At 33.3% G+C, this 27,686-nt stretch overlaps 1 protein-coding gene across 6 annotated transcripts in view; it reads left to right on the top strand.

Moving 5' to 3' along the window:
* Positions 1-27,686, top strand: part of NOVA1 (NOVA alternative splicing regulator 1) — a 158,077-nt gene that overhangs the window by 93,638 nt on the left and 36,753 nt on the right. For 5 of the 6 annotated variants that reach the window (XM_058836601.1, XM_058836611.1, XM_058836583.1 and 2 more), the window contains exons 3-4: positions 12,416-12,582; positions 21,849-21,920. In XM_058836601.1, coding sequence (XP_058692584.1) covers positions 12,416-12,582; positions 21,849-21,920 — 239 coding nt within the window. Of the gene's footprint in view, positions 1-12,415; positions 12,583-21,848; positions 21,921-23,867; positions 23,891-27,686 lie in introns of those variants that run through there. The other variant, XM_058836627.1, reaches the window with a different exon arrangement.

Raw genomic sequence — 27,686 nt, 5'->3', positions numbered from 1 at the left:
AATATAGAAAGGCTCATGTTCTAAAACTGAGCACAATGAATGCAATATTCACGATTACTAAGGCAAACAAAATACAGTGTTACACCAAAGGCTGCAGCGAAGAAAAGTGTAGAAATTAAAAAGGACCAAATAACGAGGTTCATTGTAATCAACAGTCATGCCATATCTAGAACCATACAGTCTGTAGGATGTTTTCTTAGAAGTGGTACAAAAAGCTAGGAATAATTCTGTGATTGATAGCTATTCAGAGCTATAATTATGAGAATTATGTTCTCATAATTTTTCTTACTTGAATATAACTGTCATGAATACAATTCAGAGTGATCTTGATATCAGAATGTAAGTATCATGGCACACAAAAAATTCCATCATGTGTTCTGAGCAGGAAATGCAAGTTCAGTAGAAGTAAATAGCCATTTTCTACACTTGACACTGTGTAGTTGCTCAGGAGGAATTAGAGTTGCAGGACTTCCTTTAAAGACCTTTGTTGGTTTTTTTTATAAACATATTTCTAAGCGCACTATTTGTGCACAGTCGTAAGGAAGGTTTACACACTTCGCTGAAAGGCAAAGTTCAAAATGTACCAATCTTAGTTTTTCAAATACCTATAAAAGATTTTTTTCAAAAACCTATAAAATGCACTTATTATACAAGTGCATAATAGTTGAATTTTGATTTTTTTCTATTAATATATGCATATACTATTGTTTCTGAATGATGATTAGGTCAGTTTTAGACAAGACACTTGATTTGTTTGATCAGTCTCTGTTTCCTCACCTGAAGTTTTCGTGAAACATCATTGGACCCTTTATGAACATGGTCTGCATTTGACAAAGAGATAAACTTCTCTCAGATATAAAATTCTCATATGCATTTAAAAGATAAGCATCTTTGGATTGGAGAAGGCTGCTATGAAATCCTTTGTTAAAGGAAATAATTCTTTTATGCCTGTATTTTTTGTCCCCAGACAACTTTGGGAAAAGCTTCTGTCAGAGCCTGCATCTTCCTACCTTAAAAAGATGTAAATCTGTAGGGAAATAGGCTTTATTAATTCCAGCTTCATCAAATTACTTGGATTTTTTGATGTTATTTTTGTCGTCATTGTGATCTTGCTTTTTCCTACGAGAAAAAATAAAGTGCATTTTGTATCATGCAGGAATAAACAATCCATCAATTAAATGGTTTGAGAGAAGATTAAAAAATCTAATTATCCTGGTAAATTCTTTTTCAAATGGGCAAAACCAATTTCCTTGACTTAAAGAAAAATCTCATGAATGATCAAAGAGTAAGGATTCTACTGCTTTTGGGGTTTTCCTCATTTTAGGGTGTATTAGTACATTATTAAGCTATTATACATATTTTACAATTCTCCATGTTTATTTAGTGCTAAAAAATATTTCAGAATTAATAGGAATTTCATTTCTATTTCAGGCTGATTTATTAGTTGCGAGGAGAGAAATCTCTCCAAGATTAGATTTGGAGAAAAACAGACAGATTTTAAAACCTGACATAATTCTGATGCACTTGGTCAATAACAGCATTAGGAACATTCTCCACACTTTAAACAGAGGATATGTTGTTATTAATAAAGCTATTTTCAGTCTGTGCCTTGTTCTGAGTACGCTCAAATTAAAGTTTCAGAAAAGAATATTGCTGTGTATAGCTGTGAAATACCACCTAAAAAATTACATTATGTCAATGGATGGTTTTCAGTTTGTTTATTCTTGTTTCTTTTTGTGATTAGAAACTACTTACTGTAACATTTTTATTTCTGGCCTAGAATAAATGCGTCATGCTAGGCTTTTTTCCTTAAAGTATTACACAACTCATCATTTATGGTTGTTCATACTTGAACCTATTTCACTTGAGAGAGCAATTTCTAATGTCCTTTGTATGTATTTGCACCCAGAAACATGTGCTAGGCATATTTCAAATACCGGTATTAAAAAAAAAAAGACATAAAACATTAATGTGCTTGTATGCAATCTTTTTTCAATTTTTTTAATTGAAAAAGTTGAGCTGTGTTTATTTTGGGGTATATTTATTTTGTGTATATTTGGGTCAGTATGTATTACTGACTGGTAGGCATTCTGCCTTTGTAATTTATTTAATTGGTGCCATTTCTTCTCCTGCCTTTTTCTCAACTTTTGCTGTTTCCAGTTAATTTTCCTGTTAGACAATTTAGATAACTCCTTTGATGTTAAGTAATGTTACTTAAGAGTCATTAAAAAATCTTCAACTGCCGGTGCTCTGGATATACAAATTTTAAAATTAATGTTCCTATTCAATTCATTTTTATATTACACTTTTCATACTGTGAAAATTTAACTACTTTTCTCTGTCTACTGACACTTATAATGTATTCTTGAAAATGCATGTTGTTAGCATTTAAATTACATTCCAAATCTTAGCAAGCCATCAATACTGCACCTTTTCCACAGATTACCATTTTCTAGGTCTTCTCTCCATGATCCAAAGACACTTTTTCTTTTTTTTTTTTTAACTTTCCCCAAAAGAGATGTGTGAGCTTGGCTAGTGAATGATGATGATCTGAAAGACTCCACAAGTAAGTAAGAGTTGAGGGCAAGAAAGTCATTAACTTTATCGGTGGCAGGTAATTTTGGGGTAAAAAAAAAAGAATAGGCCAAGGGTTGTTAGGTCCCTCAGGCACATAAATGCTTCATGGTATTTTCACACCCTTGTTCAGCTTAACGTACATTACTGCCATTCGTTGGCTTGCTAATGAATGTGAAAAATTGTGCTTTATTTGAATAAATGAAGCCATCTGAGCCTGTCACAATAATATTAAAAAAGCATATTGGAGCACTACCACCCACTCTGATGCTGTTGTTTCTAGGGATAAGAGATCATAAGTTCTTGTGAGCATGAATGCTCTTTAATAATCCAGGTCTTGTTGGCCAATGTGATCCTGCTGCAGTGCCTATCCCAAGGGCTCTAAGTCCTGTAGTACCAGGTGGTGTGGGACCTTTGGAACAGTGTCAATGTTTGTCTCTTCCCTCAGCAGAATTACTGAGCTTCAACTTCTTTCCTGTAACGAGGAAGAAATTCTGCAGGTGGAGGGAAAGGGAAGAGAAGAGGGATAGCGACTGCCCCTCCCTCCTTCCCATCCCCATCTCGTGTCCCTGCAGTGCTGCTCTGCTGCTCAAGTAGAGAAGCTTTATGAGCAGCTTTATGAGTGTTGGAGAAGAGAACAGACTTAAAAGATTGTTGAGAGCAGAATTCCTGGTACAGAATTCATACACGCAGTTAGCACGACTTGAAGTTCACATTCTTCATTTATAAATGTGCTGCCATCCTATAAAAATGAGCTCTCAGGCAAATAGAGAAAGGAGACAATTTCACATGTATTTGTATCTGTAGAGTCTGATTTTTAGAAGTGAACTTGTCTTTTGTTACCTATTGAGGAGAAGAACCAGTAAGGTTCTTAATTCTGTAAAGTTTTTCTTGTGTTACTTCACAGCAGGTCCATGTTGGAGTATCTGAGCATCAGTAACTTACTCAGATTAATTAGAAATTCCAGCCCATGAGCTGACTCTTTAAAAGTAGCTGTGGAAAAACTCTTATGCCTTGGAGTCCTTTGAGATGCAGATTCCTTCCTTCAATCCAACAATAAAAATAATAAACACATTGAAATCTTGTACCATTTGTATAAACATTAAATTGTTGCATTATTCTTTTGAATAGTTGAAAATACTCACAAAATGACTGGCCTTTAAAAAAGGCTCCTGTCTGGCTCAATCAGTACTGGCAGGAGATCTTTTGTTCACTTCATCTGATTCTCATTGGTACTGAACTTCCCAGGGCCATTATATCTACCTTGGCTATTTTAAAAGTAATTTTGTACAAGAATGAAAATAGTTCAGCAAATATCTGTGAAGCAGGAATTTTTGAGTGCTTAGGAAAAAAGAATGTGTAGCTATAAAAATAGAGAAAGACCAACTGTCATCCAGTGCAAAGAGTTGTGAAAGAGTTCTATTTAGAAACAGTTCTGCCTACATAACATTTTCTACTCCTTTTTATTGTAGATATATTATATGACAAAATATTTATGAATTTATATAAATCTTCTGGTGGGCAGAAATGAGTGTGACATTGTTTTTTGGGGAAAATATCTCTTTGTTAAACTTCAGTTTACCTCTTGCAGCACCAAAATAATTTTACATAATGCTTTATTCCCACACCCAGGTAATGTTTTCAATGTTGCTATAATAATTATTGTAGCTTTAATAAGAAGAGTAATTCACTATGTTGTATCTGTCTCTGGAAAACAGTATTGAGTTATGTGTGTATGTAGTGAGCCTTTGAGAAGCCATCCATCTTATTTAAACCAATACTTAAAGTTCCTTGTATGATTAAGGGTGAGAGTTTGTCTTTTAGGGATGATTCCATCTAAAGGTAGATGGGATGCCCTGTTCATGGACAACCCAGTCTTTCTTAACTGGCTACATTTGACTCAGGGCATAAATTCTAGCAAACTTAATTTGGGGGAGATTAATGCCATTCATAGAACAATCAGTAGGACATGCTATAGAAGGGTTGCAATCTGACGGTCAGGAAGGAGCTAGGAAGACAAAGAAAAATAAGTGTGACATATACTGCATGTTTGAGCAGTAATCAGAAACTCTTCCTACCTTCTTACCATATAAACTCTGAACTAGAGTCTGCTGCTGGGGAGCTATGGATTTAATTAAAAATGCAGTAGCATATAAAATCTCCTATGAGCAGAGCATGGAATTAGACTAACACTTAGAGATGAAAAAAGAAGGAGCTAGATACAGAAAGAATGTGGTTTGTGTTTGTGCATGTGTGATTGCATGGGCCCATTCCAGTTGTATGCTATAATAACTGCATCACAATGGGAGCTCATCCTGGTTTTGACAGAACATTCTGGACTGCTATGTAGGATAATTCTATGATACAGTTGCTACAGCATGTTTCTTTATGTTTTATTCCTGCCTGGAACTACCTTGTCTCTAATGTTTGCCTTGAATGCTATAGATAAAGGTGATTTCTTGCAGGATCGTGACTTAATTTAAAAAGCATTCAATAGTAATAAGGATTCTCTCAAAAAATTACGTTCCCCTGATCACTGTCACTGTTTACCTGCAGTATATGGGAAAAAATCCACAGGCAGTCACAAATATTTTAGTAGAATTTCTAATCTAAACTTTGATTATGGCTCATTTACCTGAAGTTTGGTATTTGCTTCCTCTAAATAAAAAAATGCCAATGATTGTATTATGTGATTTGATTTCTTGAGCAGCTCAGCTTATCTGAGAGGATTTTCCAAAGCTTTTCACAGGCCTTTAAACTATGGAACTTGAGAAATATCTTTGAGGAGAAAAGCTCCCTAGATGATTTCAGCTGTTACCACTCTAAGTTATAAAATGTATCAGTTCCTACAATTTCTCAGAGTATATATTTTACTGTTTAAATGGCTGTTTTTTTCCCTTTGGTTTGGTAATTGTACGTGTAGGAGGCATTATGAACAAAGGTTCATATTACTATAATGTAGCATAAAAGCAGTAATTGTCAACTGAATATTACTTTGCAGGAAAAAATAGTCTCACATTCTTTTGTTAATAAAAAATTCATTTCAGATATGTTGAAGAAACATATGCTATTTCTTTTCTTTCAATTCTGTGGTTCTCTTCTAAAAATAAGGTCAGTTATTTTCTTTTCTCCAGCAGATATGGTCTTCTGGTAGTGTTGTGTGTGCTTGGTTTTTAATGAGTTTGAAAGCTTTATTTATTTGTTTCACATTTTCACCAAATTTCACTACTGGATTTTTAATAAATGTTTATTTATTTAGATGGTTACTGATAAGGAAAAAATAGTAACTGTGCAATATTCCAGGCACTGACAATCTAAAAAATACATGAATAATCAAATTCTTATATTCTGTTATTAGAAAGTATCATAATGGTGAGCCCATTTCCTTTTGAAAAAAAATCAGAAGCATATTGAAGTCCATCAACCATATTACCACTGTTAAGAAAAATCTAAGCAGATTTGTTTTTATTAGTAGAGAATACCATGAAATTTGAGGCTTGTCTTGTAATTTATTTTTTAAGAGGGAACATGTAAATAGCAATGATTAAATTTAATTTTTTTAGTATTCTGTTTAAATTCGGTATGCTATATTCCCATTTCTTATTGTAGATTTTATGATGGACTCAGTTGGGTTTTGTTTGATTAAATAGTAGTTCATTTGTTACAGATAATTTTACAAATAATATGTTATGACAAACATTGCCACAAACAAAATTAATAAGAGCACAGTGCTTCTGTCCATGGTTTGAGGGGTTTCTTATTTCCAGTGCTTTTATTTTCCAGAAACATGCTTTCCCAAAGCATAGTTGGAGTATGTTCACTTCATTGCAGCCATTTGGGCACTAATTTGCACACTTACTTTGTCTGGGAGTGTTTCTCGTCTAAGCAACATTCTTACATAAAACCGTAGGAAGAAAAAAATCCCTGGCCTTTTCCTTTGGTTTTGGAGACATTTACCACCTTTTGCAGTGGGATCTTTATTTTGGTTTTATGAATAACTCTTAAACAAAGAGAAATAGTTGTAATCCTGCCTCTTACACATGACAGTATAGAAGTAATTCGTAATTCTTCATCTCTCTTTATGTAATTAAATTTCTGGAAAATCATCATCAAAGCCGTAGCTGATACATTACAAAACAGTTTCTATTCAAGGGATTGTTTGCTTTGTAAGACAACTCGATATCTCTTCTAAACCTTTAGTAATGATGAAGTTCTTTTAATTTTCTTACTTTCTCACATGGGAATAATTTGTTTCTTTAGTCACAACTATGGTAAACCCAGATTCACGTAATTTAGTCTTGTGACCAAATCACAATGGATTGTAAACTTGTTTTCATATAACTCTCAGTATTCATACAGAATTTTTAAACTTGACCCATTCCAAGAGCTGAGTTCTAGTGAAAGTTGTCATTTATCCAATCACAGTAAAGCAAATTGGTGTATATGTGGGTATGAATACCTATGTGCACATATATGTGCATGGCTGTCCATATGTCACACCCAAAATAATCGCTATTAACCTGAGTTCAGCAGTCAGGTTCTTCTGAGGACAGTAAGGCTTCCTGTGAACACACCCTTATTTGTGTCAGTGTCCAGTTCCAACAATATTTCATCTGGATGTAAACAAGAGCAGAACTTCAATGCCCTAGGATTTCAACCAGCCCTTGTTTCCCCTTCCAGTTTGGGAAGTCTGAGATCATTAGGCTCTGCTTTGGGAAACGCCTTTATGTCGGTGGGGAATATGGGAACAGACTCTGTGTTAAGACCAGTTAATTCTCCATTGAGAAACATAGGTAAAAAGGATAGGAGAGAGATAAGAATTGAAGGAGGAAACTGTTCAGTTGAGATTTCTGTAACACTTCACACGTCTGTGGGATGTCCTTATGTATTGCATTTAAAATTGTACATTTTATCATTTGTATGAGAAGGGTTTTTTATATCTGTCAAAGGCCTTGTGAGATACTTCTCATGCATTTGAATAAAAAATCATTTTTATTTAATGCCTTTCATTTTCTGAGGCTTTATGCAAATGTGCAGTGGAAAAGTTATATCCAAGAAAGAGTTTATCAGAATGTCATGTTAAGCAAGTCGCTGACAATATTTTGTTTGCTTGGGAATAGTGTCAAAGCACAGTCTTATATTACCAAAGGTTTGCAAGATCAGTTTTTGGCTGAATCAGTCTGTGTGGCATTCTATAGAATCCTGCTCTAACAGCCAGTTGATTGTGGGTCACAAAAATACATGTGTGGGACATTGGGTTTAGTAGAGTGCTGTACTGGGAGTCGTCAAACCAAAGGTTTAATGTAAACGAGCAGATGAGAGACTGTAGTGCAGCTTTCACTTAGTTAAGGTTTTAGCTTTGGCTTCTCTCACAGGTTCTCCCTTTTAGTATCAAACAAATTGGCATGGTACACTGGAAAAATACAAGAAGAATTAATTAGTGGATGTATTGGGATTACCCTGGGCTGTTATTGCAATGTGCTTTTTAGGTTTTCAGATTCTCTTTAAGATTGACGTTAAAGCCCAGTATAAAGTTTACAGTCCTATAAATGCCAGAGATTTCTGAAAGGTACTATGCATTCCCAAACCATTTCAGCTGAGAAATGCTTCTTATTTTCCAAAAATACAGAAGCACATCGAACATTTAGTGAGCATTTTTGTGAGTACAGAACTCCTACACATTGAATCAGAGTCTCTAAGTAAGTTTTTTTTAATTTTAGTGGCAACCATGTATAGATAGATGTGCACCAGTTAAGTACAGAAATACAGACATCAAAAGCATCAGGATTGTTTATACTGTTGCATCTCCTGCCGTTTGTTCTTATGGTTGCTTTAAAATCATTTAAGAGCATCAGTTGCCCAATAAGCAAACAACATTCTCAGAGAAAAATCATGGTCTGTTGTTTGGAAGTGCATGAAAAAATTAATGTGGTGGATATTTGCCAGAAGTAAAATTTTGGATAGTTACATGAGGTAGGAGGAAAAATGAGTTCTTAAAATAAAGTTATTGCAAGCCTGTTTATGCTTTAGTCCTAATTCATTAGAAATCAAAAGATTTTTTTGTTTAGTTTCCTGTAAATTTTCTGATGCCTGGTAGTGGTTTCACTTTTCCCTCTCGATGGAACTGTAGAGAAAAAGGAAATAATCTATATAATGCTGTTAAAAAAAGGGCCCCAAAAGTGCCCCCCCCCCCCCCCCCCCCCCCAGTAAACGGAACTAAATAAACTAAAATAAAAAAATAAATAAAGGTTTCCTTTTTTCTCTGATGGTTTAACACATAAATTTATTGGTGAAATAAAAACAGAGAGGGATTTTTTGTGCAATTAGATTCTGCCTCTTATTTGATAAGAAAAAGTTAAAACCCACACATGCCAATTGAATTTGGGTTCTAGTATAAGGGGAAAGAAATGACTCTGCACTTGCTGAAAAATATTTGAGTTTCCTTAGAAAAAAATAAACATCAAATGATTGTAGAAACATGGGTAGCATGTTTTTAGGGTTTTTTTCCAGTTTATAGCCACATGCAAATTTCTACCATGGAATTTGTTATTATTGAACAGACATAAAAACATTTTTTCTGGGTTTATTTAATTTACAGGGATGATAATCACCTATTCTACATTTGGCCATTATCTATGGCAAAATTATTCTTCTCTTGTATATATTTTGTATCTTCATCTTTAAAAGGCAGGATACAATACGTGACCCTAGCGCCTAATTGAATTGTAAGTAACTTTGGAAAAGAGGATAATTTTATATTGGATGAATGAGGGCAGTGATTTTTGGTAATTTTGGTAATTTGATTTTCTTTGTCAGCTATTTCAAAAATTAGATCTGTATTTTAAATACATATTTTGAAAATCATATGACAAAAGTATATATATAGATGGCTGAGCTTTTGTTCACAGAAATGTGAAAAAAAGAATTGGATAAAACTGTTAACTGGAAATTATAAGCAATCTTTAGTTCATACACTAATGGAGCATAAAAGCTCTTAAAATGACAGAAATTTCACCAGTGTTAGTGATTCATAGTTTTATTTTTGCTGTACACGTTGGTCATGTAGCTGGCAGTTTTTCTTTTGCATAATTCTTATAAATTATTGTACTCTAGTATCTGAGTGAAAATCTATTACAGTTGTTAAGGAATATGACAACATTGTTTCAAAAAGATTAAGGTAATTCAAAACTGCATAGGTGTACAATTTCTCCACATTTTAATTTTTTTTTTGTGCACATGACTATCAAAGAAATGTGCAATTTAAAACTTTAACTCTCTGTGAGATGTGTTGTTGCACAATTTTATTTTTTCACAGAACAGTGATTTCTGCTACTACATTCTAGTTTATACACACTGAAATATGTAGCATCTTGGGTCTGGAGTATGACATAGGGCATATTATTATCATTATTATTTTGCCGCGCCTCCTAAAATAACAGATTGCAAAATCCCCTTCAGTCACTTAGTGTCAAGTCTAAGGAAATTCCTGTTTAGCATTGCCTGTTTTCCATTCAAGTGTTTTGACAGAAGTCATCCCTGTTAAGTGCTCTCTGAGTGAGGCTGGTGGCTCGCAGTAAGCTGATCTGTGTTTTGTTTCAGTGTGTTGTCTGCTGACCTAGAGAACACTTGCATTAGCTGCATTGATCAGTGCACCTCACGTCTCATCACTTAGGAGACAATTAATACTACCTTGTAAAGACTCCCCAGAGCATTTTCCTTGAGCTGGGTTGCTTTACACAGAAACCACAGGCCATGTTTGCAAAAGGGGAGGAAGCCAAGCAGGAAAAAGAAAAAAGGCATTAAGAAAGCTTTGTCTAGGAACTAAGTTTCATTTGCTATGGTGACTTTCACTCAGTGAAATTCCCTTTTCTGATAGAGCCTTTGGAAAAGAAAATTAGCTGTATTTTGAAGCTGATTTGTTGAAAAGATGCTGTAAGAGGTCACAAAAATATTTTAGAAAGCTTCCTCTTGAGAAATATGCATTTGATTGGGAGACTTTTTATAACTTGCAGTTCAGAGTGTAAACATTCTAATCTTATATTTTATGTCAAGGATTAACAATCTGACATATTTTGAAATATTGGTTGACATGTTTTAATCCTAATTTTAATTATTTTTGAACAACGTATTTTGATAGACAAAAAAAAAGTGTGTTTTCTTATTCTGTATTTTTTGCTGTATTACTTCTACCAGTGCTGAATTTCAGTATTGCCTGATACTTAAGATAAAAATCAGACTGTAAGTATATGTGAATATGTTATCTTAAGAGCAGGCAAGGCTCTTAGTGTGCTCCTTCATCTTTAGGTAGTAAAATATTTAATATTAGAGATCATTCAGAGAAGCAAGTGAAGAGCATTAACTAATAAAACACAATTTTATTTTTTTTTTTTGGAAATTCCTAAATTTACTGTACTATTCTCTGTTAAAGTCTATGTTACACTCTTGTAAGGGACATATTTTAAGATGATAAAAGCTGATTAAAAAATTATAAAATTGATAGGAAGGGAATTTTATGGAGAAGGTTGCTTTCCACTCTGGTACATTAATCTATGTGATTCCATGCAGGTTGTACATTGGAAATAGGGCAACAAACATGTGGTGAACTTCAGAAATTTTCACAAACTTGTTAGTATTTGCCACATCATGACATTGTTATTTTCACTTTCTTAGGTAGGGTGAATGAATTTTATGTGAGAAAAGATTAATTTGTGACCTTATCAAATGTATTTACTAGGAATATATCAATGAAAAAAAAATCATATATATTTTTGTTCTAATTCTATGGCTCAGATTTGTTATTTTGCTCCCCTCTCCATAGTCTTGAAGCAGAATATTCACTGACATTGAATAGAGATATGTGTCTGTCTTATCTTTGCAACACAATCAGTATTATGGTGTTGCTATATTTTTAGGAATACACTAATATTTTGATAGTTCCTGTTATAATAGTCTTCTGTTAGTAGAACTGTCTACTGGTATTTTAAAACAACAGTGAGGTGATGAATATCAAAAAATTGTGTATGTTGGAAATGTAAAGAATATGTTTTTGAAAGTATGTATTATGTGAAATTTTAAAGCAGTTTTCTTGAACATATAGGTTGTCTTATGTTGGTATTCCTGAAATTGGAAACTACAATATTCCTTTTTCAGTTACCTTTGGGTTCTTGGGGGTTTGGGGAGATTTTTTTTCCAACACCTGTCAAATCCTGCTTTTCAAATCAAAACTGATTTTCTGGAACCTATTTAAGTGGTTTGATATGTGGAATACAAAACATGAATTGTTTCAGTCAACTGTCATACTCTGATCCTTAGGATTAATACTGGGTGGTTTTTTATTATTTTTTTTATTGAGGATGTATCAAACTGTAACCCCATATGTAAAACAGTCCTTTTTTGCTATACAGTAAAGCCATATAAAATCATCTAAAATCAGTCTCATCACAACAAATTGAAAATCAAGGAAGTATTTTTCCACAGTTCTGCATCCAGCTTTAGCCATCCTGTAGATGTTTTTAAATAAGAAATCAATAGATAAGAACTGGTGTTGACTTTTTGTAGCACAAACAGAAGAATTTCATTTTGGAAGAAGGTTATGAGTATTCTGACTGATGTTATCCAGGCTGGCTTGGAATGTTTGTGATTGTGTGATCTACACCAATAGGAGTTTTTCAAAATAATCTTCACATCATCAGTATGTTATCTTTCAGGAATCTCTCTTGTGTACTTTTAGGGAGCTGTTGTTCATTGGTTTTGCAACATTGGCATCTTTGTGCCCGAATTGAAGCAGTTTGTGGGATCTTGAAGAATCCACATAACTCAGATGGACTTTTGGTATCTGCAGGTACTACAGAGCGGGTGTGTCTGATCCAGGGAACAGTGGAAGCACTAAATGCAGTTCATGGCTTCATTGCAGAGAAGATTCGAGAAATGCCTCAGAATGTGGCCAAGACAGAGCCTGTCAGCATTCTACAGCCTCAGACCACTGTTAATCCAGACCGCATCAAACAAGTGAGTTTTTGGTTGGGAATAGAGAGTCACAGCAGCTCCTTAGAAGTCTTAAAACTTTAGTGCTGGAAGGGGTAAACATAAGATGTTCTTTAAGAAAATGTTATCTTAGATTTTAGTAACTTGCTGGTACTCTTTGTACTTACATGTTCCATGTTTCTCAGCAGTTCTTTTAGACAGTGTTTTATAAATTCCAATGCCATGCTCTAATGTGTTTCTTTCATAAACTTTTCTTTACTGTATAAGGTGATAATAGACCCCTAGGTCTTAGTTAAAGATTGCTGAATTTTAATCTTAAATGGTGAACCCTATGTAAATCTAAAGTGTTACTAAAATCACAGATTAACTGAATGTTCTCTACGTTTATGTATATAAATAAAAGAAAAAAATAACTTTTTTTTTTAGACCCTAGATTAGATAATTTATAATCTTACATGTAAGAACTTGAAAAAATAAGGATAATTTACTTGGGAAGTTTTTTACAATTTCATTTTGTGTTGTTTTTGGCATCTTTTTGCCGGTTTTTTACTGGCTTCATTCAAAATCTTTGGGTACTGCAAAAAATATTTGCAAGCTATTATTGCCCTAGTTCTTTATTCTTTGGTTTTCCATACAAATTTTAAGTTTAAAAAATTTGCTCTGTAAGGAGAATGGGAAATACACATCATATAGAATTTGAAGTTCTTTTCCATTGTACTGAATAAGAAAAGAATGAAGAAAGAAATGAGTATACATTAGTAAAATTTTGTCTTGTGTCTGTCCTGTAGAGGATAGACTTTAATTTCTCACCTGTCCTATGTGGGAAAGATTGTTTTGTCCTACACTACCAAGATTCAGTTTCCTCTAATTTGGTAACTGTGTGCAATTATTTTGCTTTGTATACAGTGACATACACAGAATGCTTATATAAAGATGTTTTTGAACAGGATAAGTCTGCAAAAGACTTCTTTAGATGGATAAAACTGTGCAAAAACCATTTCTATGATTTCTAATATTTACTACTATTTATTTTTTCTGTATGCAATAATTTTACATACAAATTACTCTGGTTAATTTATAAGAAAATACTAAAAGAAATCCCCCAATTTTATAGGATTAGTTTCTCAATTATTAGACATGAAAATGATTATGCCTGAAAGAGAGGGAAAAATCTGAAATTGATGTATATTTTGAGAGGCTTTTCTGCTGATAAAATATTGGCTTTTATGCCAATATTTCTTAATCCAGTGGGAAATGAGTGTTCTGTATTATAATAAAAAGTGGTTTTCCCCTTTTGAATTGAAATTAAGCTAGATTTTTAGGTAAATCAGTAAGAACCTGAGAAACTAGATTACAGAGCTCTTTAGTGTAATGCCTAAATAATTACTCTCTTGTGTCTGAAGATGATATAACTTGTTGTCCACACTATTTCTTCAGAAAATGTATTTGCAAAGTTGTTGAGGTTGTTTTTCTTTTATTTTGGGGTTGTTTTTTTTTTTTTTTGCTTGCTTGCTTGGTTTGATTTGTTTGTTTTGTTTTGTTTTTTTAGTTATTGCTGGTTTTTTGTTATTTTTTTAATTTTTAATTTTTTTCCTCTTTTTTGAAAGTTTGGTTTGGGGTTTGTTGGTTTGAAATGTTAAGTTCAATTAAATTCTGGAGGGATGGATTAGTGAATACAGTCACTGCTAATGAAGTTAAGACAGACTAAAGTACAATGTATACTAACTGCATCTTAGAATATAAATATATTACTTGTATACATGCAGGTACATAATATAACTTCAAATATTTGTGGATATGCATGTGCATATGTTAAACAATTTTAACCACAATGAATTGTATAAATTCTCTTTTAATGAGGCAATATCTGTTCATCATAAATTAGTACACTATAAATATTGACTGAATCTAAAATTGACTCAAACCTAAAATCCATTATTTTCACCAAGATGTGAAATTATTATCTTAGTTCTTAGGTGGAATTTGAAGTTAATTAATCTGTCCTTCAGTGTCAGAGTATACTGTACCTTAATGAAAGATATTATGCCTTAATTAAAAAATTTAAGAGAATAATATTTTATAACAGGTTGTTGTGGTTTAGAACTCAAGTGTTATTTTCTTGAGTGCACAAATATCACAATTTTATTAGAAGTATTAGTAAAATTTTAAATACTAGTAATTTTGGTTTTTTTTAATAAGCCTTATTATTTGTAACTTCTTTTACTCAAAAATTTACATGGTTCTTCCTGTCTTAGAATGTTGCCCAAGAACATAGGCACACAAAGTATTACACTGCAGATTGAAGAAAATTTAAAGTTGATTTGAAATAATAAATTTTACCTTCATTTAGGAACTCTGAAAATATTTCAGTCAAAAAGAAGATACAGGTTTCTCCCCATGAATAAAGACATCAGTAGTTGAAGTCTATAAGAGCATGCACCTCTCATTTCTCTATTGGAATTTCTCTGTCTTGGGCTTCTTTATCAACACTCACCCTAGGGAAGGGAGCTAGGAAGGAAAATTTCTGGTTGTAGATTCAATGATGAAGGGCAGTAGGTAAAGCCTGTGCTGACCACTTGAATTTCAGCACTTTCTGTCTTCAAGAAAGGCATGGGACACAGGGAGGCTGACTCTGGCCTGGCATCTCTCCTTACCAGTGGAAATCACTATCTGAGCATTGTCCCTTTAACGTCAGCTTTTTCAGCTGCAGAAATTTGAAAGCAAATCTGTGTGCTTCCTTTAGAGCCTTCTCCAGTGTGTTTTTTTTTGTCTCTCCTAATCCTTTGGACTTATTAGTAGATCCCAGGGAGTTCTTTCCTCCAAGTAGGCCTGATAGATGTTTAATTGACAAATGTTTGTATCTTTCATATCTGCGCAACACAGACAATCTCCATGGATGTCAGACATCTGCTATTTCTAAGTATCATTCAACAATAAGCAACTGGTTCCTGTGCCCATTTTTTTCCCAGAAACTGCTATGAGCATTTAGCCTCCTTTTTCTCTCTTTACTAATTAGAGTGTCATACAAACTCCTTCAAACCATATCATAACTCACAGGAACAAAAAAATGTTTTCATAAGAGATCAAGAGCCTGAGCAGTTTAGTCTTTGTAATCAGCATCCAAAGCTTTAAATTTCACCTCTAAGTTAATAGCAACTCTTATGAACATTGGAAAAGGCTGCTTAAATTGGTTTTATCACCTACTTCAGAAATTATTACAACTTTTTTGTAGGCTAGTTGAATTTTCCTTCCAGCTTTCAGGTGTGGCAGATAGCCACACCTGTATGGTGTAGCAGCCTGTCCAGGAAGCACATGGAAACAGAGATGCTCATTGCTGAACTGTGCATTTTATGGAAGGAAAAAGGACCTATCTTAAAGATAACTCTGCTTCAAACAGGAGTTTGCACTGTTTGGCCTTCTGAAATCCCTTCCTACCTGAATGATTCTTTGATTCTATGAAATGTTTTGGTCTTTTAAAACATAAAAATGTATTTAGAATTTCCTCCTTGTAAATCTAGATTAAAACTATCACATATAGAACTTCCAATTAAAGCTTTCATTGGAGCCAGTTTCACTTCAGCTTTTTCAGTAGATAATTAATGTCTCATGACATGTCCCAAAAAACTTTTTAAAAATTATTTTATTATTTTTATTATTATTAATAAAATAATAATATTATTTACTAATCATGATCCCAGTTATTTTACTCAAATTCTGCAAAAGTTTATTTCTGAACTCAAATTTGTAATTTCATGTTCCTCTATTGAAAACTGCTTTTACTCCAGAAATATTGATCAGCAACTAAACAGAAAATTTAATAATTTTTAAATAAGAACTTTTGCTTTCAAATGCCCATGTAGAACCTGAGTTTAAGAATACACAGCTGAAAATATTGGCTTAAATGGAGGAGGGGGTTATTGGTTTGGATTATGAGTTCTTCAGGCTATAAAGGCTCAGTAGACTTCATAGAATCATGGGGTGGTTTTAGATGGAAGGCAAATTAAAGATGATCTAAATCCATCCCCTGTGCCAAGAACACCTTTCACTAGATCAGGTTGCCTCATCCAACCTGGTCTTGAACAGTTCCAATATGGATCATCCACAGCTTCTCTGTTCAACCTCTTCTAGTGCCTCACCACCATCACAGTAAGGTTTGCCCCTAATATTTAATCAAGATCTACCTGTTCCAGTTTAAAAACCTCATCCCATGTCCAGTCACTACTCGATCCAATAAAAAGGCTGTCCCAATCTTTCCCTCCTTAAGTGATGAAAGGTTTTCTATAAGGTCTCCAAGAAGCTTTCCTGTCTCTAGGATAAACAGTGCCATCTTTACAGGAGAGGTGCTCCAGTCACTGTTTGCCTTTGTGGTCCTATTCTGGATCTTCTCCAGCAAGTCCATGTCTCTCTATCCTGAGAGCCCCAGAGGTGGATGCAGCACTGCAGGTGGAGTCTCACTAGAGCAGAGGGACAGAACCACCTCTCATCCTCCCAGACACACTTCTTCTGGTGCAACCTAGGGTGCAGTTTGCTTTCTGACTGCATGTGCACATTGCAGGATTGCATTCAGTTTTTAATCCACCAATACACTCAGATTCTTCCTTCCTTAAGGAACTTTCATTGTTTTTTTAAAATGCCTATCCCTTCTGAGAAGCCTTTCTTTTCTTTGTCATCCATTGAAGACAGAAGTTTGTCACCTAGATGAATCTGATTAAACTGTAGAATACGAGAAAATTACATTTTCATTTAAACAAAAAATAAGTAGCTTCATAGGTCACAGCACCTTTTCATCTAGTTAAAAAACTTCTCATGAACCTTTTTCACTTGTGAACATAAGTGAAAAATCACATCAGTTATCATTCTGCAATGTATAGTAAGATACACAGGGATAAGCAAATTATTAATCCTTGGTTATGTCTTTGTCCAAATTCTCTTTTTTTGAAATGTGTTATATATTTATACAGTCATCTCCAAGATAAGAATCTTCTGCCAGAGTTACAGATTAAAGGAGATCACAGCAGATGTGAAGAAGACTGTTTAGAAAAGCAAGCAGTCTCTTAAGGAAGGCTTATCTCTGATAGTGCTGAAAGTCTCGTAAGTCAGTCTTTAGGTTGTTCAGAACAGGGGGGCCTTGCAGTGCTCTCTGTTTCTCATTTTAACTGCAGAAAGTATTAAACTGTTTAATACATTTTTTTCAAAGATAACACCTTTTCTTGAAGTGCATTAAAATATTGACTTAAGCAAATTGGATTTATCACACTAATTTCAGTGATTAAAAGCACCAATATTAATATATGCAGGACTGAAACTCAGTATTAGGTTAGTCTTAATAGTTATTTATTGTAGGTAATATTATTACCAAGATCTCCTTTGTTTGGCAAGCTCTGTAGTGAGAAACTAGAAATTGGTGAGCTGTAAATACAGTCTCACCTTCACATTTAAATTGTTTTTTTGTGCTTGCACATTTCTGTAGCCTTATTTCAAATAATATTTCATTTTCTGCCTTTTCTTTCTAGTCCTAAATATGTACACTAGTAAGTACTGAGAATTAAGAGAACTGTCTCAGTACAGTTTTATTATTATCCATGGTGTAAGTATTGAAATTCTTTAGTGTAAATATGTACATAAGGGTGTCATTGTAATCAAAAGAGGACTCAGAGACCTTCTGAAACAGCATGCAGATGGACTGTATGTACTCTATACCACCACAGTACAGCTATATCTTCACTCTCTTAATGAAAAAATGTCAGGAATGGAAGTGTGATAGTTTGACCATAATTCTGCACACCCTGTAGTGTGTTGTGCTCCCTGAGAGAAGTCTCTCACAGTATAGTCAATCTTTGAGCACAAGAAAGTAGTAGTATTTTCTTGGACTTCCAGAAGATACTGCAACTCAAATATGACTAAAAAATAATTTTATTTCTAAAATTAGGCTCCTTTTTAAACACTTAAAATTTGTATTCTCAAATTCCCCTTCTAGTAGTGTAAAGCTGGAACAAGCAGCACACTCTAATCTGTAGCTCATTAATTATCTCTTAAGTAGTACGAAAGGTAATAGTATTTAAGAAAACAGAGAAGTTTAATTTCATCATGGCTGAGATTACACTGTTCAAGAAACACCTTAAGAAACACTCTGAATGACTTGGAAGAGGCATGTGGTAGAAATTCTAACTTTTTTTTTCTACCACGTTGCCAGTAGTCAACTTGCAATTTCAGGAAATCTCCAATTACACTATGGAAGCAGCAGACTCAAAAATTGAAACTTGTAATGTAAATTCATCTTGTGATTTCTAACCTTTTTATACATCTCGTTGTCAGAAATCTCATAACTACTCAGTTCGAGTGTTTGCATAATGCAAAAGATTTGCCAATTTAAAAACAAAAACCCAAAACATTCTATGCTGCATAATAAGTCAGAATACTGAGTTCTATCCAACTTGCTTTAAGAAGCAATTTTGCTGAAAAGTTTTTGCAAAGCAATTGAGACTGTATAATAACTTACCAGCCAGTGAAAATTCAATACAAACTCCAAATGCCTGTTTCTGGTGGAATTTTTATGTTTGAAAAATTGCTTTGTGTTATATTGATACGAAAGAAATAAATAGGTGTATCTTCAGAATTATATAGACATATGAAAAGAGATTAATTTTTACAAAACACTGTCAATTATTAATATATGTGTGTGTGTGTGTATATGTATATATATGAAAAAATAAAAGTAGTTATGTCAGTAAACAATGCAAGAGATCAAACCTCAAATACAAACAACCTGATGTATGAAGAAAAAAAGAACCAAAAACACAAGAAAAAGAAATACTATTTTCAGTATTTACCCATTTATTTTGGAATAAAAGGTGTTTTTTCATAGTTGATAATACAGCCTTTGCTTTTAAATTTATTAATCTCTTTTTTTTCTGTTGTATTTTAAACAGGCTTTTGCTAAAATAAATAGTGAAATGCTTCTACTTGATAGATGTTATAGTTCAGCAGCCACCTGAAATGATTATCGTCACTCCTTTTTTCATCATGGCCGTATATTTCTGTGCTATAGAAAGATTGATATGAATTGAAATCTGAGATGTTTCCAGTTTCTTAAATCACCTGTGGTATCAATGATTGCCATTACCCAGTGTTGAACTGTTCTACACATTTAGCTATAAATCCAATTGTTAGGTTTGATAACGTCTGTGAAGATCAAACTATTTTTCCTTTTAATAGGCAACCTAGCATACCAAAACAACATACAGTGCCATATGCCCTAGTTAGCAGTGGTGTTGTTAACACAAACTATCACTTTTCAGAAATATTTTTGTCAAGATACATTAGCAAATTTTTCTTTTTTCTTTTGGGGATTTCAGGAGGGAAGTTTAAAACCTCGCTGTAATAAAGGAAAGCTATTGGGACAATAAACAATTCTCCATTCTTTTTGGTTGGGTTTTTTTTGTTCTTGTTTTGGGTTGGGCTTTTTTTGTATTTTTTTCCTGTTTAGCCTTAAATGATAAAAATAAGTTCCTTGCAATTTCAGACTTTGGTAAGAGAAATGCAGCATCATCTTACTAAAATCAGAAGTATAATTGTATAGCTGAACAAGCTTAGCCTATTGTGTGCTATTGTGGAATCAGACACATCTTTTGCTAAATAATTCTTGCCCCTCACGACCGGACCCCTCGTGATGGTCCCATGTTTGGTACATAAAGACATGGGAGAATCCTTTATAATTGCCTTGATTTTTGCAATGCGTAGTGCCTGCTGACCAATAGCAGTTTGCCAAGCTACGTATTTTTTAGTGTCCTATACATGATACATCGTGAAAGAGTCCCAGTTGATGCTTAAGCTGTTTTTGTTTTTACTGTTTTACAATGAGTTACAAGTTGGAAGCACAAAATAGGGAGCTATTTCTTAAGGTTTGATTTTTCCTGTTTTGATTGCCTGCTTATGTACAAACTATGAAAAATGGATCTTCATACTGTTTAACATACATCTAAAATATTTGTGTGTGCATATGTACAAGCCCATATTTTGCTAATACACAACTTTATGCATTCACAGTGTCCCAGCTTTCTCATATGCATTAAGAGTTTTAGTGCAAAAGTATGTATACCTATTTTATGAGGGACTGTCAATGATTGTAAGTAACAGAACTGCTGAAAGTGTGAAATTTTGCTTTATTTATTTCTAAATAGTTTTGGTTAGTAACTATATGAGCATATGATAAATTCCATTGTATCGCACTTTAACACTTATTTCTTGACATAAAAATAGTGTAATTTTTGATATTTTATAATCTTTATATATTGCAAAGATGTCAAAAACATGCTTTGAATAAGTATTGTATGTTATGTTTTGAAAATTGGAATTTTACTTTTTTACTACATTTATAAAAAGAAAAGAAGAGTTTTTCTGTCACGATCTAATACTTTTAAAGGAGAAATGTGTATATAAAATTTTTAAACAGAGCAGTGCTTTTTTAATATGTTCAAGAATTAATGTTAAGCATATGTATATTATTTAGAAAAGATGATCAATAAATATGACTCTTAATTCTTTTTTGTGTTTATTTTGAACACAGAACTATAATAAGCTATTGACCTTTGCTCAACTAAACGAACGTTTTTAACACTAATCATAAATATTTTGTAGTTATTTGTTATGAAGGTATTAGCTGCATGATCATCCATCATGAGATTGATGCTTACATTTTTTCACCTGCTTCTAGATTTAAAAAGATCAAAGAATATTTTTAGCAGTTAGAATATTGCCAAAAACTCGGTAGCTTCAGCGTAACTGTTGTAAGGTATGGAACACAGTTTGCTGGCTGTAAGTCCTTGCTGTAGAATGGTGCTTTATAAAGTGCCAGAGTAAATGTCTCTTAACTTCTTTTAGACATTGGCCCTGTTTGTTCGTAGACTGATAACTGTTTCTAATGTGCTCATTGAACTTGCTGGAATTTTTGTTTACTTATAGTCTTCATTTTCCCCAAGAGGAGGAGAGAGGAAAGAATATATTCCTCATGTGGTCAGCATATTTTTGAGTATTTATGTGAGTTCACCATCTTGATTTCAAGTCATGAATTTGTTTTTACATGCATAAGCATGCATATTTACATGCATTATTTATCCAATTGACTTTAAATTCCATTAAGTTCCAATGAGTAGGAGAAAGATTTTTGTCTTAGGCATTTTTTATTTATTTTAATTTTCTAGTTATGTTATTTTGTTGGTTTATTTATTTTTTTAACTGTTCAGTCTAAGGCTTGTAAAGGTTGATTTGCTCCTGAACTGCTTTGTTCCCAGACATTGCCATCTTCCCCAACTACCACCAAGTCCTCTCCATCTGATCCCATGACCACCTCCAGAGCCAATCAGGTACAGTATCATCCTACCATCTACACCATACTTTTCACGGGTGACAGCTTGCAAACTGGAGAAAAAGATATGGTGGGTTAAGGATTTATTCGTTCATTCACATATATACACCCATAACCATAGATATCTAACTCTTGTTAGAAATTGGTAAAGTAAATGGAAAATATTTTGCTTCTTTTAATTTATTTTGGTGGGCTTCGTTAAAATCACTGATGAAAGCAAAGTATCTTAAAATAGTTGTTTGGTTTGGTTTTTTTTTCCATTTGATAAATTGCAAGGATACAAAACTGGTGTGTTTGTAGATAGAGTAACTCTTGGTTTATATATGTTTGTGTATATATGCACACACGTATTTGCTTCCTGGACCAGTTTTAAATTATAATAGAATTACCCCTAAACCCATGCTTAAATAGCTGGAATTCAACCCAGGAATGGCAAACAGACTTTTATATTGCAGAATTCTGAAATATGTTTGTGGACAGTAACATAGGGGCATTATTTAAATATAAAAGCACTTTAAATGAAAATTTATTGATGAAGAATGAAGTTAAATTAAATCGCTCTAAAAACATGCTAAACACTTTTAAGTAAGTTTAATTCATATCACATTTTTAAATGCATCAACTGTCCTTTTAACAGCATGTTAATTATACTAATTTATTTTTATTTTAACTGGAAAAGTTTATGTCCAGTTGATTGTGTCCACAAATTATCATATTATCTTTGTCTTCCCTATGAAAATTGTAAAAATTGCTACATACCATGCTTTTCAGATTTTATTCATGCTTAAAAAATATCTTATTTATTTTTGATGTACTGTTAAACTTAGTATACTTTGTGTTCAAATAATGTAAGTATTTAGTATATGCTAAGAGTTCCCACAGTCTGTTTCAGTTAGCTGAATGTTGCTATCAGATCTTGCATAACTAACATCAAATATGAGAAAAGTTTTCTTCACAATTTCCCCTGGAAGTTAACACTGTTATTAATTACTGATTTTCTGATTTTTTTTAACTGCTTAGAGCTTGCTGGTGTATGGACAAACAATTTCACATGAACGGAAGCACATTAAAACATTATACCTTTGATCAACACATGACATTTATTGCAGGGGGTTTCAAATACAGAAAGTAATGGAATTTAGAAAGAAAGTGTACAGATAGAGGAACTACTAAGAGAAATATAGGTTGTGATATCCTTGACTTCAATTTGAAAGCCTTCTCCATCAGCCTGCTTCCATTCCAGCAACAGTTACTTGGCTTCATCATCATTAAATGACAAAGATAAAATCTTTGCCGACAGCTAGGGATGTTTTATGAGCTCTATTCAGCTTTTATTCTCTCTCTCTTAATTTTAGTATTTTGTTTATTTTATTAGAAGGTTTTGAAAATGGGTGCAGAGATTGTTTTTTAAAGGGTGCTTACTATTTTTTTCTTTTCTTTCACACTTTTTTTTTCTTTTTGATTATAAATTTATCCTGATGATCATTATTTAGAGAAAAAGGAAGAAGTGCTTTTATTTACAGGATAAACAATTTGAGCATGTTAATTAGCATAAGAGAAGCACCTATGTTCTATGAATTTTATATTATCAGAATTATAGTGTAGTGTATAAACTTTTACTGACTTTTCAATAGCTCAAAATACTTACGTTTATAGAAAGTTGTTCTATGAGAATATTGTCAAGTAATATTTCTAAATTCACAAGCTAAGTGACGTGTATGCTTTGTGTCCTGTCTATATCCCAAATTACATATTTTAATGCATTTTATTCATAACCTGTGTTCAATTCAGTTTTCCTACAAGCAATCAAGACCTTTTTTGAACAGCATCAGGACTGTATATATGAAGAAGAATAATGAGTTCCTTAATTGACTTTTGGAACTGCTTTTATTATTAACTATTGAAACTCATACAGGTTTATTTTATCTGTTCTCGTATTTTCTAGTGATTTCTAGCCGTTCCAGCAGGAAGCACAAAGCACATGATAAGGCAATTAAGGCCTTTCTGTTAATTCTGGTGATAGGTGACATCACTGGCCATTGTTCCCAGGCTGTAGTGGTGATTAGCATTCCACACCAATGTATCCACAAGTATCTGCACTGCGGCTGTCACATGGAAACAGGTTCCAACACAACAACCTCAAACCTGTCGGTAGCCATGTAAACAACCAACAGGACAGTATTAGAGAACAACAATAAATGTTTGTTTTGATATATGGCTGTCTAAGATGACTCTCAATAGAAAGTAACCATTCAGGTATGGGTTTTCTCACAAGATGTTATGGTAGCACAAGAGAGCTTAGTTAACTGGATGGATGTCAGGAAATTCAGTGTTAAGGTGTAAGATAAATTCACAGCACGCTCTGTTGTGTGGTTAAGGTAGCGTATTAGGTTTAAGATCATTCAATTTTCTGTAATATTTTAATAATGAGAAGATGGTATTTTATATTAAAGGTTAGAAAGGTGATTAAGAAAGCTTTAAGCAATACTTAATGCTGGGTTGCTGTTGGAGTGGGATTTTTAACCTGTGTTGAAGGACACCCCCAATAAGTCATTGCAGTTAGAGATTTGTTGAGTCTGTGCTTTGATGAGAACAGCTGATGTGAGCCTTGTGCTGTACAAGCATGTCAGTTGTGTTCCCCTGACAGAGCTTGAACAATTTCTAGACACACTTTTTAATGCAAGAAGAAAATAGCTCTGCCAACAGAGGTCAGAGGAAGCTAAGCAGGAAATCTGGCTTGTATTAGATCTTCCTTTTAATGACTCACTTGCCTCCATTCAGATGAGGTCATAACTCCTTTGTAAGGCAGTTTCAGCTTTTGATTAATTGTTTTTTGAAAAATCCAGTGTTCATGAGCTACTTGTTTCATGATTCTAAAGAAGAGGGTAGTCTCTGAAAATGCCTTATCTAGTGGAAGAAAAGTTTCTTTAGAGTTGTCATATTTTGTATTACACTAGGTTGCCTTGGGTGCAACAGAAACCTCTTCACTGGAAGTGTTTTTCTCTTTAGTCCTTTGTTCCAGGAAGTTATACATCTGTCAATATTATTCTTGTAAATGTCTTGTTTATTTTTTCAGTGGAACTTCCTTGGACCTTTATTGGCATTAAAAATCTATATGCTGCAAACTTCCCAAGGAAGAAAGAACCAAAGAGGCAATAGCATTTCCAATAACTTTTTTTTCCCCCTCCTGACTGCCTATTGCTGAAATGAATTCAATCTTTCTATACTTTTAGACTAGGAGTTTCTGTATTACACCCTCACGAACTTTTTCAGTTTAGCCAAACACTGACACACATATAGCTACAGAGGTGAAACTGTTCTGCTGATGGCCCTGGAGCTGGCAGAATACAGCTTTACTTCTACTTACCAGGAGGAGGAAATCAGTTTGACTTCTCCAAAGTACACTTCAAGAGGTAATTTCATCTCTAAAGTGATAAATAATGCACTAAACATCATATAGAACATGCTTGAATTTCCTCTGTAGGACCTTGTAAAGGTACAAGTTTCAATTATTATTTTAACAGTTAAGTGACTATATAGACTAATATTTCTATAATTAAACTGTTACATATTTTTATTAATTTACAATATTATTTTTTCTTTTTATCTTTCTACTTTGCTGCTGTTACTCTAGTTTTACATAAAGCTAAGTTTTTATTTCTCCTTTGCCTATCTGATGTATACCTATAAAGGAAACTTGTATGTCTCCTTCTCCATTTTCCTGCCTTTTTCCATTAAATTGGTGCCAATGCTGACCTTTGCTACTGGCTTAAGAGAATAAAAGGCCAAAACACACATTCACATTTACTAGTGAGTCAGGAAAGTGATGGGTAGGAGTCCTTTTCTCTTGTCTTACAATTTAGATAGGCTTAAGCTTAGCAATAAAATAGGATTTATCATACTGACTTTGAGTCAGTAGCTTACTGTATAAACCTTTTATTTTTACTTTTTTAAAAGCTCTATTTTTCTCCCATGGCATTTGTATTTTTTACAATTATACCTTCTGTTTTGCTGCTTTGTTATTTCACCTGAAACTCTTATTTTATCATCTAGTACAATGTAATATAAATTTTGTGGAGTACAGAAAGGTGTAGATTTTGTTCATTCAGTCCTCAGACTTGCTTTTTTTGTTTGAGCATATCTATCTCACCTTGTTGCTGCTATATCTGTAATAAATAATACTTTTCAACCTTTTCACATGATGGGACTGAGCCAGTGTTCTTGGTACTGCCTGTACTCAGCAGGTACAGCACAAGCATATGGCTATTAAAATCTTGGTATTTGGAATTTGTACTTTTGGCTTATATTATCTTTCTTTTTTTGTGCCAAGTCTATAGCTTGCAATGTGATACAATACTACACATATAACTAGAGACTGGGAGATTAATTGATGTCTCTAAATTGTAATGATTGATGCACCCCATCTCCTTCTCTGACTTTAAAGAACCACCCTATCCCTGTTTGTAAAATTGCTGGCAGAAGTATCATCTTTTCATTCCTCACAGAAAGGTAGAATCTAAAAATAAAGGCAATCTGTAAAGCATATTGACAGCTTTTAAAGGGTTGACAAACTCATATTTGATATATAACTTCTTGTGAGAGGTGGAGGAAGACATAGGAAAGAAAGCTTTATTTCAGTCTTCTGTTATCATTAGGACATGGATTTTTAAAATGTGTATAATAACCAGCTTAAAGTGTTACATTTTTTTGATCAGTAGTTTAATCTTAATGCACGAATACTGAGCTTTAATGATGATTCCAGGATAGTCAATAGCCATTGTAGGCCAGTGAGATATTATCTCAATTTGCCTTTGAAATTTGATATGAGGCTTATTTAAGATATTGTGTCTTGGATATTTTTTCTGTAATATTAATCTATTTTTGTTTCCCTGATTTTAATGTCAATTGTTACAGTAGTGTTGAGAAAATCTGTTCTCTTTTGAGGTCTTTCACGTATTGACTAATGCTGGATGGATCACTTGATCTTTCCAAATCTCAGTACTGTGTATTAAAAATCAAAATCAGTATGAAATTATTTAGCATTCTTACAAATTTGCTATAGAATTAGAAATGTGGTATAACTTTAATTTGATTACTAAGGATATTTGCTATGGTAATTCTCTGAGATAACAATTTGACCTTTTGTCAACCTATCTGATTTGTCACTGATAAATATGACCATTTTATTTACATCCAGATGATGCTGTCGGTGTTCTACAATACAAACTTAATATTCTGTTTGAAAGAGGCTTTATCTAATAAACAGTGTTTTATATGGACCATGAATAAAGTATTTAGTGAACCAGATAGTTTTAGTTTAGTAAGACTGAGTTCCTTTTCTGATTACAAGTTCCCTATGGCACACTGTGGATTGCACATAATAAATGATTTTTGAGACAGTATATCTCCAAAAGGCTAGGAAGAATTATTCTCCTATTCATGTGAGAGGATTCCAGTAGTGGTTCCAGTGGTTCAGATGTAACCTTTCCTGCTTCTTTTCAGCTGGAATCCTTCATTTCTTGTCTAAACTCTAAGCAGAATTAACCTACCCTTCATGGACTAAGTGTAGACTTTCTTCTGGTCCTCGTGTTAATACATTACTTATAATATATTTCTTTTGTCCTTTAACCATTTTTTGCAGAAGTTTGCAGTATGTTAGCTCAATGCTTGTTTGCACTGTTTCCTTAAAATATATACTTAAATTATATAAAGTTGTTTAAATAACAATTTAAAAAACCTTATAAGCAAAACAGTTTGGGGATTT

The sequence above is a fragment of the Poecile atricapillus genome, chromosome 1 (assembly GCF_030490865.1).
Source record: "Poecile atricapillus isolate bPoeAtr1 chromosome 1, bPoeAtr1.hap1, whole genome shotgun sequence".
Classification (NCBI taxonomy): Eukaryota; Metazoa; Chordata; class Aves; order Passeriformes; family Paridae; genus Poecile; species Poecile atricapillus.
The sequence above is the reverse complement of the archived record's forward strand: the minus strand, read 5'-3'. Positions and strand labels throughout refer to the sequence as shown.